This window comes from Ylistrum balloti, unplaced genomic scaffold, assembly GCF_031769215.1.
Source record: "Ylistrum balloti isolate Yb309-2 unplaced genomic scaffold, AGI_CSIRO_Ybal_v1 Utg369850, whole genome shotgun sequence".
Lineage (NCBI taxonomy): Eukaryota > Metazoa > Mollusca > Bivalvia > Pectinida > Pectinidae > Ylistrum > Ylistrum balloti.
Window position 1 is genome coordinate 4586675 of NW_026782003.1, and position 14167 is coordinate 4600841.

Consider the following 14167-nt stretch of genomic DNA (forward strand, 5'->3'; position numbering starts at 1 on the left):
TAAATCAGCAAGGTGACAATTTCTTTGTCATTACAGACACAGTGAGGTTTTGGGTCCATGAAAGAAAGCCGATGAAAGAATACATTTTGTATCCAGATTATGCAGAGGAAACCTACTTAAACAGAGGAATGACATTCTGTTTTGCTTTTGTTGTGAGCCCTGGAAACAAAGTTTTGTGGCCAGACTTGTTAAATGCTGATAAGTTATAGACATACCAGTCATTCTCTAGAGGTTTTTTTTTAGTTCAGACTTTTAATTTGGAGTTACAATAAGGATTAAATCCTTCACCATATACAAAAGATATGCTTATTCCAAAGAAAGTTCTTTTTAAAGTATTGAAAATTGGAGAATTTTGGGGAAAATCTTTAGGAAAATGTATGGAAAGATATCAGGAAATGTTGGAAGATGAAATGAATATTTCATTTATAGCAAATAACAAGCAAAGACATCTTTTGAAAGTTGAACTTGATAGATTAAGGAACACAAGTATTCAGAAACACAAGAAGGGTGGAAGGCAGCACCAAGAGTTCATTAAGAAATTGGAAAATGCAATGTACCATTGGAATGTTGGGTTAGATAGACATAAAATACAAGCAAAATTGGAACAAAAAACAATTGAGAATGATAAAATTTTGTTAGAGAAAAGTAAGCTTGAAAACACAATTTCATATTTATCCACAGAAAATGAGAAGCTTATTGAAAAATTGAAAAAGCAGTCAGAGTCTGAAAAGAGCAATTTAACATCAACTCCAAGAGTAGGTTTGAAGAGAAAATTAAGCGATTGTACACCATCATACAAAAGTAAAGTTAGAAAATTTGAATCCCAAAAGTGTAAAACCTCTCTGTCATTTCTCAAAGAGTTTAATTGCCAACCCATATCTGTGAATGTAATGCGGGACAACGGTAGACCTAATGTCATAACACTAGTAGATTCTGACAAATCAGTAAAAGATGACACTACCTCTTTATCTGTTGATGAGATTGAGGAACTAAACATGCTCATATATGTTCTTGATTCTTTTAACATTTCAGGAAATGCTTATCATGAAATAAGCATGTTGTACCATTCCCTACCTCGTAGTTATAAGCTTTCCCAGTATATATTGCATCTAAACTCTGGGTTTGATATAAGAGATACACCAGATGGGTCAGGTGTACAACAGTCTCTGAAGGTCAGACTTGAAGCCGTTATCAGTGACATTGTTTCAGACAATCCTGAATTTGCCCCTGAAAATGTGCTGAAAATAAAAATATCTGGAGATGGAACTCGCGTTGGAAAACATATGAACTTTGTCAATTTCACATTTACTGTGATGAATGATTCGAAGTGTGTATCAGTTCAAGGAAATTATCCCTTGGCAATAGTAAAAACTAAAGAGGCATATGATGAGCTAAGACATGCATTGACAGATCTGAGAAATGAGGTCAGAGATCTTCAAGGTTTAAAGCTGGATATTGGAGAAAGATCTTTTCATGTGAAAATATATCTTGGAGGAGATTATAAATTTCTTTTAATGGCATTGGGAATGTCTTCCATCCAAGCCAACTACAATTGTATTTACTGCAATTGTTCAAGAAATGAGCGCTGTGATTTGAGCAAATGTTGGTCTTTAACTGACAAGGAAAAGGGTGCTAGGGTAGAATATACATGTCAATTTGTATCTCGAGGAAAGCAGCATAAAAGGTCACAGGTCAAACCACGGCAATCATTTTCAGTTGTCAATCCCCTGCTTTTCCCAGAAATACCTCTTTGTGATGTTGTTGTTGACATACTTCATCTTTTTTTGAGAATTATGGATAAGCTTTTGGCATTGCTGATCACCGAGTTAAGAACTGTAGACAATATTTCATCCCAAAGAAGTTTAAGCGCAGGTGTACTTGATAAAACAAAGTTGAAATGCATACCACAATTTGAAAATGTACTACAAAATATCGGAGTTAAGTTTGTGTTTTTTATCAATAAAAACAAAGAGTTTGAGTATACAGATTTACAGGGTCCAGATAAAGAAATTGTCTTAGGCAAGTTACAAATCAAAGACCTTGGATTGAGTGAAGAAAGATCTTCTCAGATTCAGGAGGTTTGGAATCAATTCAGTGTTATTAACACCATGCTCAAGTCTAGGTGTGATGTGAATGAACTTGTAGAAAAAGTTGATGCTTGGTGTTCTTTGTGTTGGCTTACCAGTGCAGGGACATTACACCATACATTCACTTACTCAGGTACCACGTCCCAGAGCTCATAGAGATGCATGGAGGAATATCACAGTTTACCCAGCAGGGTTTAGAGAAAGCCAATGATGTTGTCACAAAACAATATTTCCGTAGTTCAAACCATAAAGGTAATGCAGCATTGAAACAAATAATGGAAAAGCAAAACAGAATCTTTGAACTAGAAAAACACAAAAGACTGAAAGTTAAATCCTATACATGTAGCATATGTGGTTCTGCACATAGGAAAACTAAATGCCCTAACAAAGAGAATGTTTTGCAGTAATGAGTACATTCATTCTGAAATGAACTATAATATGAGAGCCTGATTTCATTCATCAAAAATTTAGATTCTATTGTATAAGAGACATTTAATGTTCAATTCAATTTGTTGTGACTATTTAGAAAAAAAACTGCAGGAGTTTGGATACAAATACAAGTCATTCTTTGGATGATCGTCGGTTCTTCATTTATTTGTTTTCTTTATTGTATTACTGTAAAAAAAACTTTCCAACATTTACCTTAAATATCAAAAGTTTCTTTCAAATTGATTAATTTTGAATTAATAAGTTTTTTTCTAACCATGGTACCAATATAACTTCTAGAGCATGTGTTAAGCTCATCTGTTGCGAATCAGTTGAATTAATGAATTTGATTGATTCATGCCATGTATACAAATGTGCATGTATATGTATTTCAATACGATTGCTATTACACATATACAAAACTACCGTTAATTCCCTATTTACTATATATGCAGTGACAAGAAACCAAAAAGTGTGATCATTTTTTTTATATAAATTGCTCATGTAAATTTCATTTAATCATTGTCAAGGCAGACATGTATTTTTATGTTTGTTAAATAAAATATATAAATATTTGAGCGAAGTTTGTTACTTTATCATCTCGTTTTGTTAGCTACATTGTATAACCAAGAGGAATTCTGTATGCTTGTGACCCTACATTATAAGGTAGAATCTTGAGGCATTCCGAATTGATTATAACTCAGAAAAAATTGGGCTTAATTTATGTCGACACCGGCAGTATTGGGCATCGCAATGAATATTAAAAAGACGGTATTTATTTTCATTGGCCATAGGAAAAAGCATTGCCGACAGCTTTGCATATAATTAACCTTATTTCCCACCAATGTTCAAGCTGATTGGTCGACCAACCAAAGCAATGCCCATAGATTCCTGGAGTTGTTCATAAAAGTTGCTACAAAATGGCGCTTGGATTCTGCCTGAATATGATGGAAAATGTTCATTTGACGAATGATTCTCGTCATTAAGCACGTCAATAGTAATATCTTAACCATCAGTGCAACATGATTAAGAAATTAACAAATGTTCAAACTTGTACAACATGGATCCATTCGGCAATATACACGAAATTGTGAAAATGTAAGTCCGCGGTCGATTAACTCGTACGTTGACAAAGGACAAGGGACATCACTCTAATTTTTGAAATTTAGTACAAATATTTCACAGTATGTTGCTAATAATAGCATCTAGTTGCAGCGGGGTACGTCCAATTATTATGATATTACAAAGAGTTTTTAGCTGCCTGCATGTGACTCCAACAACCCCTTACTTCGACAAGGAGGCCTTTACGCAAAGTCCCAGCGTCTCCTAGTTCCTGTGTGCGGATGTATGGCGTAATGTACTGGGGGCGATCGCGCGATCTGTGCCTGACACAACGATCGTACAGTTGTATGTATAAGTTCTCATTTTCTTCCTTGTGATCTCATGTGCAGATCCTTCCGTATTTCTCAGTCAACTATTTCAGTCATATGTGGGCGATACAAATATATTTGATATTTTTAAGTGCGCTGTGCATAACCAGTTTTTGATGTTATTCCTTAAATATCCCCTACATTTTATCTTCCAATCACATGACAATACAGTTTACACGTTGTTCCGAGGCTCATGCAACAAGTTTAGTACTTTCTGTTTGATTTGTTTTTTATCATAAAATATAGACACTCTCCACGTTGAGTTCCGTAAACGTCTGGTTAACAACTTTTTCGTCTCTGAGGAATTTTTGGTGGCGTTGTGGGTCAAAAGGATTGACACCAATAAGGACAATCTATTACATCAAAATCTATCTGAACGAATATTAAAATACTCAGTAATATAAAAGCTGATGATATTTCTTAGCATTTTTCTTCGAATTGGTAACGTCCATAGAATTGATGTTATTATAACACAACCTAGAAAATTTGAATGTGACGTTTCGATGACTACATGGTCACCTTCACGTGACAAGTGACCAATGTGGAACGTACTAGAACTAACGAATTGACGATCTGATGAAGGTGACCATTCAGTCATAGAAAACGGTTGCACTACAAAATCTTCTACTGGTTGTGTTACAAGAAATTAAATTTGTTAGAATGTGAGCTCACTGTCCAACAATCTAAATCACACAAAATTCATGGAATTTCAAATTTCAAGACAAGTTTAATACTATACCAAACTAGATTCCATTGCATAAATGGTTGATCTTGTTCTATGAGTCTTCAATGATTCTAGGGAACGAATCACGCACATACCCGGGTATTAAGGAAAATAAGAATTGATCGAAAATACTCTTTATATCGTAAAGGGAATATACTTAATCTCTTGATTGTTGTTGATAATGTTGCACATTTCACTATTACAGCAAATATCAAATGAAAACTATGAAAGAAATTTCAGTGATATTTCTCATTTGAATTTTGACGTTTTCGTATAAATGTAATATTACATCTATACTATATTACATTTAGGGTGAAAGCAGAGGATGAAACCGCGAGTATTCCTCTGAACTTAGGTTGTTCATGGTTGGGTTGTAGAGACTACAAAACGAACCATTACATAATATAACATTTAGACCTGTATTACGTGAATACAATGTGTCAACAGTAACACAATGATATGTGCTAGACACGTGTTTCGTGTGTTAGGAATTAGCAAACTCCTTGAGTTGAATGAATCAATGAGTATAAAGAGGGTTTCTGTTTTACATCAACAATGGATTATTAGACATGAGAGACTCGTGCTGTTTTAGGTCATCAATGAATTAATAGACCAATAATATTGTATCATTAAAATGATAGCCGTTTGCTGTTAGGGTCATCAATGGATTGCCAGATGTTTGCTGTTTGAGACCATCAGTTGATTGCGAGGCGTGTGTTGTTGAGGTAAACGTTTGTAACTTTCCAGATATGTGTTCAACGTGGATCGCTTCATCGATCGATCATTTCAGCTTGCAAAATCTTTATTCACCCTCCCTCTCTTAAATACTCGAGGTTGTTTGTTACATTTGGCAATAATATGTAATAACAGTCGCTGACAAAACCGTGAACTGGCACATCTGCTCCCTAAGCTGTGTATCAATACATTCTACTCGTGTGTAATTTCCACTACTAACACTTCTAATGGATTTCTATATTGTGGTCGTTATACCAAGTATATATAACAGTCTATTATATACAAACGTTTAAGTGATGTACATGTCGATGTTAAATCACATTCGTCTATACGCCATAATGAGGGTGGTGTAATCCCTCGTCTGGAGAGCACTGTGTTAGCGACAATGGCTTATAAACGTACTTGTGCTTTGGAGTCAAGGTCATTGTGTTGTCGACAATGGCTTACGTATTGGCACGCTAGAGTCAAGGTCAGTCATTACAGCTCTCAGCTCTGATCAGTGAAAAACAGGAGGCACAATAGGGAGTATATTATCGGAATCAATTATTTGTATATTATTTACAGTTTGGTGATATAAAATTCTGTTAAAGTAAAGAGTATTGAAAAACACCCTGCCTCAGTCAGGGTTTGAACTAGCAACCCTACGGTCTCTAGCAGGACATTCTACCGATAGACTAAAGGGGAAATCCCACTAGCTGTGGCTAGTTAGGCGACCTGTACTAGCTGCTTTTATAATTCAATTCAATTCGTTACATTATTTCCAACTCAATGCCAAAAGTAAACAAAAAAACAAAATGGCGTTCTTTAAACGATGGCGCTAGAGACATGCAATAGATACTTGTTTCTATCTAACATTTACCCGCATGTTATATGTGACTAGGTTAATTAAAACCATGCAAGAATGTAGCATGTGTTTCTAGGAAAAACTGTCTTTTAAATTCGCTTAATCTTTCATGGAGGGCTATAAATATTCCACGTAGTCAGAAAATCGATCGTTTAGAAGGCAGGAAAAGGTAACTTGAAATGTGTCACCAGTCTGTTTCACCCACCGTGAGAATTGTTGGCGCGCTGTTCCTCTGTATTATATAACAGCCAGTACAAGTAGATAGGCTTTAGGAATTTGTTTTATTTACCGATACTCTGGGGGATAACTGGATAAGTTATCTTCAAACCTTGTTGATCTACAAATCCCCTCGGCCGTTTTTCCCTATACAGCGAGACAAAGCTCAAAGACAATAGATTGCTTTGTAGAACCAACGAGATGTGAACATGTACATATGTAATTTTTTGTTGCCCGCCTGTCTTTGTTTACAAACAGGAAATAGGTTCATGTTACTTTTGAAAGGTTACTCCTAATTACTCCACATGTAAACGTTTTATTTTAATTTCCGATTAATTGATTAGGATAATGCGTTTGGCTAATGAAACCGCACTCTAACGTAAAATGGTTGTATTTCGTCTGTTGTAAGATGGTGTCCCTCATCTCGTCTGCCGAGAGTGTTTGAAATCAATGCGTTTGTGCTTTTCCGTCGAATAAGGTTCAGCTTTAGTCAGTGGTGTAGCAATGATATATGTTTGTATGCTTAAGCATACGCCCAAAAAAGCGAACAAAAATATTACAGCATTTTGTCATTTTTGTTGAATAAGATGTGTAGGTGTAAATAGAAAAGATATTTCTGATTAACTAAAATCCGACAGCTTCAGGGGGGCTTCATCCCCAATCTTACCAGGGCTTCACCCCTGGGCCCTCTTTTGAAAGCATACACTCCTAAATAAACATTCGCTACGCCGCTGCCAGTGTTTCATTAAAAAAAATAGGTAGTTCTCATGCCAGTGAACAAATATTAATCTGGACACGTTAACACGGAATCCGATCACATTATACTGACTACAAGGTCTTTTCTATAGTGTCATCACACTGAAATGTCATACCCTGGACACGGCAACACGACCCCAGATCGCGTGACACTGATCACAGTGGCATTTTGTATAGCGTCATCTCAATGAAATGTCATAATCTGAACACCTTAGTACGACTCCAGGTCACGTTATACTGACTACAGGGTCTTTTCTACAGTGTCATCACACTGAAATGTCATGACCAGGACGCACAGCAGTACCCGATCACGTTATACCGACTATATGAATGGGTTTTACAGTGTCATCACACTGGAATGTCATTAAATTGACACGAGAGAAGGGTTGTTAGCTGAATGTCAACAAGAGATTAACAAGCTTCAGGTGACTTAGTTACTTCTGATTGATCAGGAGACCGACACTACATAGACTTCTCGGTTTGACAGCCACACAACAGAGAGACCAAGCAGTCCAACTAAAACGGCATATACAAAATGTCTGAACTCTTTCCTGTTGTGTGTGATCACCATAGCAACATGCGGTTTAGTTCATGTCAGGTTAATCGTCTGACCTAGATCTCTTACAGAAAACACTTTCTTCTCGTGGGTCGATTTTAGAATGTAGAATATGAATTTGTGATCGGTCTTTAAGGCGAAACTGTCTACACCTCACACTACCTATACTTGCGCCACCTAATCAAACTCGATCAGGAGAGTACCAATGACCTAGTAATGGTTTTTGGCTGTAGTGATCACGACCACTTGTAACTAAGGTAAAATAGTATATTAAGTACACAAAGGTGACCATTTATGGTCATGTCTACAGTGAAATTCACACAAACAGACGAAAATATATCAACACTTGAAAGAGGCAATATAAATATTTTGCACGAAATTTTAGTCAAACATGCGAATGTAAATACATACATCAAGCCTAAACACCAGTTGTGAACAATCTACAAAGCTAAAATATACAAGGTTGCCCCTACAACTACAATTTGCATTGTGCTGTGTCCATCTCTCTGTATTATATACTTACACAACTGTAACTACCCCTACTGCTATTATCAGTGTTACTAATGCTGATACTTCTGTCAGTGTCTGTTTCACACGGAGCTTAAGACAACAGACCTATTGAAGAGTGGTTACTAAGGGTGGGGGATTTTACATATCATAAACAGACATCAATGAGGATAAAACCTTTCGAATTTAAATTCTTTCACCTTTTACAGTTTTGTCTTGATTGGAAAGTATGCCTTCTAATGTCTAACAGTATAATCAGACACACTTTTAAATAGAAGAAGGACCGTGATACTGTCATCGGAAAAACATATACGTAGCTTTTGTCTAATCAACGACATGCTCGCTTTCATAAAAATATCACATTATTAAATGCGATAAATATGAATACAGACATAACGGTTGTAAATTTACTTTAGACATCCATTTCGGTTGGTGAATATTTGTTTTCAACGTCTTAAACGTGATTCCTACCATATGTATATGCTATAAAAACTGCTCACGTCGAAATATTGATTTTTATAAGCCACAAAATAAGACATACTCAGCATGGTTTCCTTTTCCATTCACCGCGCCGAAAGTCTGGACTTCATCAACGGAATAGACATTTTACAAAAACCCATCTCTCGGAACACCATTCTGTCCCTCTGATACCGAACCTGGAATACGTGGTACGGGACAGCTTACATATTAATGTAAGTCTACGTGAAAATTGATCAATTTTACTCTTCTTCAGTAGAAAACCGTGAATCGACGTCAGTGCTTAATCCAATGAATCGAAATTTAAGCATAATGATACCTAGAGTAGTCCGTGTTTCCCCGTTAACCTTTGTCAATACCTTTAATTTTCCAAAATGCCATAAATGAAAATGTCATCAAGACTTTCGACATTCCGAAATACGATTACATGACTACTAATGTAATTTGGGACATCGTTAGAAACCCACGAGATTTTGCTCTACACAAACGACGAGTCTGGTGGATTCTCTGTGGCCATCTTGTACAAACCTGTACTTGTGTGTGCGGGTTTCACTAAACCTGTATCAATAAAAGCCAGCAATAAGCTAAATAACGAGAGTAACGTCACAAGCTTGAATGTTCTGCCGATTATTTTGTGACCAAAATAACGGCATCCGATGTGATGGTTCACATCAATTCATGGTCTCGTAGCTACGGCTTCCAGAAGACCAGCGTTTTGATCGTACGAATTTCAACCTTTAGTCGTCGTACAACCGAATCAAATCCATAGCTCCCGTTATTATTGACCAAAAGAGATTTGTATCTTAGATATCGTCCTAATCGCATTAATATTTTTCGCAATTGGATGATATTTAATTTTTTCCCTCATCGTATCTTTATGTATGTAAGTTGCTGAGTCAGATAAAAGTTTGGAAAAAGAGTGTTTGCTCATTCCTGTCAAAAAAAAAAATGGTAAAAACTCCATGTCAAATTGTTCAGCACGAGAAAACACTGGTGATTTAACTTCGTATTCAAACGATGGATCAGAGAAGATGTTTTCTCTTTTTTTGTTCATATTACATGTTGATTAAATACTAAATTGATGTCCATACAAAAATTTTAGGTATAAATATTCTACTTATCCTACGTATCATATTATATAATACATTTCTGTATTATATACCTATCGATTCATGAATACATACAGCAGAGGAACGAGACACTTGGGTTGGTGTAATTTTGGAATCGAAAGAGCATTCTTGGATATTGGTATATTGCTTTTATCATACACTCACTTCACTTTGATTCCAGTATTTACAATAGGTGCAGGGCATTTGATTTAACGGGTGATACCTTTGGATTAGTGTGCGTTTTGTTTTAACTTTTTTTTTTTGTAATTTTCTTTGTTTTGTTTGATTCTGTCTGTGGTCTTTGTGTAGTTTAAACGTTTCTCATATTTTCCACAAAATCTCGTTTGGACATCCGATTTGGTTTTCCGTTAAATCTGTTTGCATCCAATTTTATGTTCTTTTAACCTGTGTGTCTGTATCCGCCAACCACTTGTGATACAAATACAGAACAATGGATAATATTGCAGATTTCGAGTAATAACTTCCGGTGTGTTAAGTGGTAACCCTTGTGATAAGGGGTATGACGAAAGGAAGCTTGATATCGCTTGATACATAATGGTATCCCAGACATGATACGAGGTAGTTGATGCAGACAAAGAATTGTGTCGCAATAGATTATGTCATTAGTTAAAATAGAGATGCCAGCTAGAGCGTCCGTCACAGCAAGACCAAATAATAACAAGAAATCTAGAAATCGTAAATCTTTTCCATCGTACAAAAGACTGGTGTGTTGTTTATGCAGACAAAACTACAGATTGACTTCATAAAATAATGTATTATTTAATAAAATTCCTTTTCTATAATAGTAAATATCACAAACAACTGTTTTGCAAACACGGGATGCCGTATATGTTACTATCATTGCAATTTTTTGTTTGTTAGATATTATGCCTGAGCACGGAAAGGCAACATTTGATGTGATACAGTTCCTGCAAAAGATCTGTTCTGTGTTCCAGTGTGTCGCTTTCTTTACTCTCTCATTTGGATTACATCACACGTGTGCCTTGGCAATCTCGTGCCAAGGAGTGCAAACTCTACGATTCGCTGAAACTCTTCTGCTATCCTCCTGGTGTTGGTGTATATCAATATTAATGAGCAGACTCCATGTGGCTGATAAGTTATTGATAATTTGCACTCGATCTGCTACAGCATTTAGGGTCGTATTTTGTAGAGAAAAATCCCCCATCCAGAGCTCAGTATACACTTGTGCATATCTGGAGAATTGAACGGAATTCCGATATACTATTTAATGAATTAAATCAATTGCAGATCTGCGTGACACTGCGATAAGCAATGGCATAGAATAGAATAATTTACGAATTCTTGGCAGCACATTCATTCATCATGTGTCTGATAAATCCTTTATTTTCTTTTTAAAGCTAAGTCCATATCACAAGGATCATTGAAGAACGATTTCATAGTGTCATCTCACTGAAATGTCATAACATGAACATTCTTGCAAGAACAATAAGACTGGGCGTCCAACCGAGAGCAACGAAAACCAATGTCAGAGGAATCCTCAACCTTCTTTACTTTGGACTGTGACTCGGGACAAATAGCCCAAAGGAGAAGTTTAATCACGTGTGGCACTAGGACAGAATAAAAATATATAGCTGCCTCTTGTGAACGTGAAGAGGGGACAGCAAGCAAACAGGCAGCATAGGCAGTAGGGCAGTATACATAGCAGTAAGTGAGTCAAACAAACCGCCTGTTGTCCAAATACATGAAGTCAAGTACTACGCATATTTGACATCAATGTTAGCACTAGAAGTAACACGGTACTTCTTCTAATGTAACTTGTACATCTATAATGTAACTTGTACATCTATGGTATAATTTTTAATCTATGGTGTAATTTGTACATATGTAATGTAATTTGTACATCTATAATTTGTACACTTGTACACCTATAATGTAATTTCTAGATTTATCCTGCAATTTGTACATCTATGGTATAATTTGTACATCTATGGTATAATTTGTACATCTATGGTATAATTTGTACATCTATGGTATAATTTGTACATCTATGGTATATTTTTTAATCTATGGTGTAATTTGTACATATGTAATGTAATTTGTACATCTATAATTTGTACACTTGTACACCTATAATGTAATTTCTAGATTTATCCTGCAATTTGTACATCTATGGTATAATTTGTACATCTATGGTATAATTTGTACATCTATGGTATAATTTTCAATCTATGGTATAATTTGTACATATGTAATGTAACTTGTACATCTATAATGTAATCTGTACATCAATAGTGAGGTTTGCGTTTCTAAAATACAACTAGATATGGTTTGGACATTTAAACATTGCATTACACTTATGTATTTTTTTTTCTGACAATCTATAACAACAAGCTGAAATATGTCTGCCAGATTATTGTATTTTTATCCTTGACAATATCATCGTCATATTTTGTATACAGATTCTGATGTCTGGTAATAGATAATAATCCAATTCCATCACAAGTCTGCGTGTTGATGTATACGTTCTCTTGAACAGCCAGCAATACTGCATTTCAATAGGAGATAGTTGTACTATGTCCCGCCATTGAGTGTTAATCAATTCTAATTAACGAATGTGACTTAGTGATTGGGAGCAGGTTTATTTAATAACAGCACCAAATGTTCAGTTCTGTGTGTGCTTTTTAATACATGTATAATACGACTCTCTGGTGAAGGTGGATATCTGACAAAATTTGTAAACCATGAAATCCTATTTCATCATAGGCAGCGAGAGGACTACATCTGACATCTAAATATTGTATATATCAAAAATATATCTATATTGGCTGGAAAAGTACATCATGGATACGTCTAACATATCACACTAGGTCGTCATGTTTATTCTTTATTAATTCTTAATTCTTGACACAGAGACTATTTCCGACAGTCGCGGTATTATATGACAATAGACACTTATACAACCCTAAAACAGAGCCTTATCATATGGCATCGGGGTGCTGTGGTTTCTGAGTGACATTTCTTCCTTTTAATCGGGATGATAATTTGCATATTCAGTAAATGCTTTCAACAAAATATCCATTGAGAATAAAATGGCCGCTTTTATGAAAGCATTGGAAAATACTGGAGGCTTATGAAAAATGCATGTACATCTGTTAGTGAAAAGTCTAGCTAATCATCGCCACCATTGGTGATTCACGCCGTTATGAAAGCATGTCACTACTGTTCGTCTCTGCACACCCTTTATAGAAACATTTCTTTTTCATTTCATACTGCACGTGATCCACTGCATTATCCGATCTCGAGAGTGATTGACATGATCGATCGTCCCTGATTGATTGATTGGTTGATTGATTGATCCGGAAGTAGATGATAATGGACTGAATATATTCCTTGACTTAAATCTGAGTACTGGTGCGTTACTGACGAAACAAAAACATGGTTTTGTTGATATTTTCAGTTTTCTATACTGCTGTTACATAAATGTTAAGATCTGTACATCCAACTCTAAATTGATGTCATTAATTAATAGAGCTAGTGTAATTAACTGACATAAAATTTTGTTTACGTCATCGAAATTTCATCTCAAATAGGAACAGAATGGCTAACAACTTTACAACGAACATAAAGTGAGGTTATTTAAACAAATGAATGACTTAATAGCAATGACAATTCGAGGATCTGATATGTCGTTTTATCACAGCAATATAGCTGTCACGACGCGATTCACAAATCATCGAAAAGACTAAGTGATAACATGTTTTGTAGCCCCTTGATTTGTGATATTAGTTCTGTAAACTCTAATAACACTTAAATAAAACGTCCCATATTGTACCATTTAAACCCGATATTTGCACAATAAAATTACAGACATCAACTTACGAATTTACGACATCACGACTTTGTTTGTGGGGGGGGGGTTAGTACATCGATGTGTTGTATATTGATACGAAGAATCAGCCACCATATATGACGTACATGATGAAAACGACTTGTTTGCTAAAATTTCGCATGAAAACAAAAGTGCTCGGGCTCGTTTATTTTATTTTCCTGCCGAATTCGCGTCCCATTGACTTAGTTCACATTTTATAACCAGACCTCAGCTGACTCATAACATCAAGCTAGTTACAGGTTTCGATCTATATGGCGTCCAAGTGGCTAATCGGTGGCCAGGTGAGTTCAGGCTGAAGTTGTGTACAGCGTCAGATTAATTTTAAACACGTGCTACATTTAAATGGACTCTCCCTAACTAAAGAATCTACTTTATTTTTAGACTCGGTAAAGTACATGAGAAAAACATTGACCTGTTGATCAGGTGTGA

General features: G+C 35.7%; 1 protein-coding gene across 1 annotated transcript; it reads left to right on the forward strand.

Annotated features, from left to right (window-relative positions):
• The first annotated feature begins 302 nt into the window (after positions 1–302).
• Positions 303–2243, forward strand: LOC132545546 (uncharacterized). The gene has a single exon (XM_060209231.1). It carries the CDS (start codon positions 303–305, stop codon positions 2241–2243), a length of 1941 nt encoding a protein of 646 aa, XP_060065214.1.
• The last annotated feature ends 11924 nt before the right edge of the window (positions 2244–14167 follow it).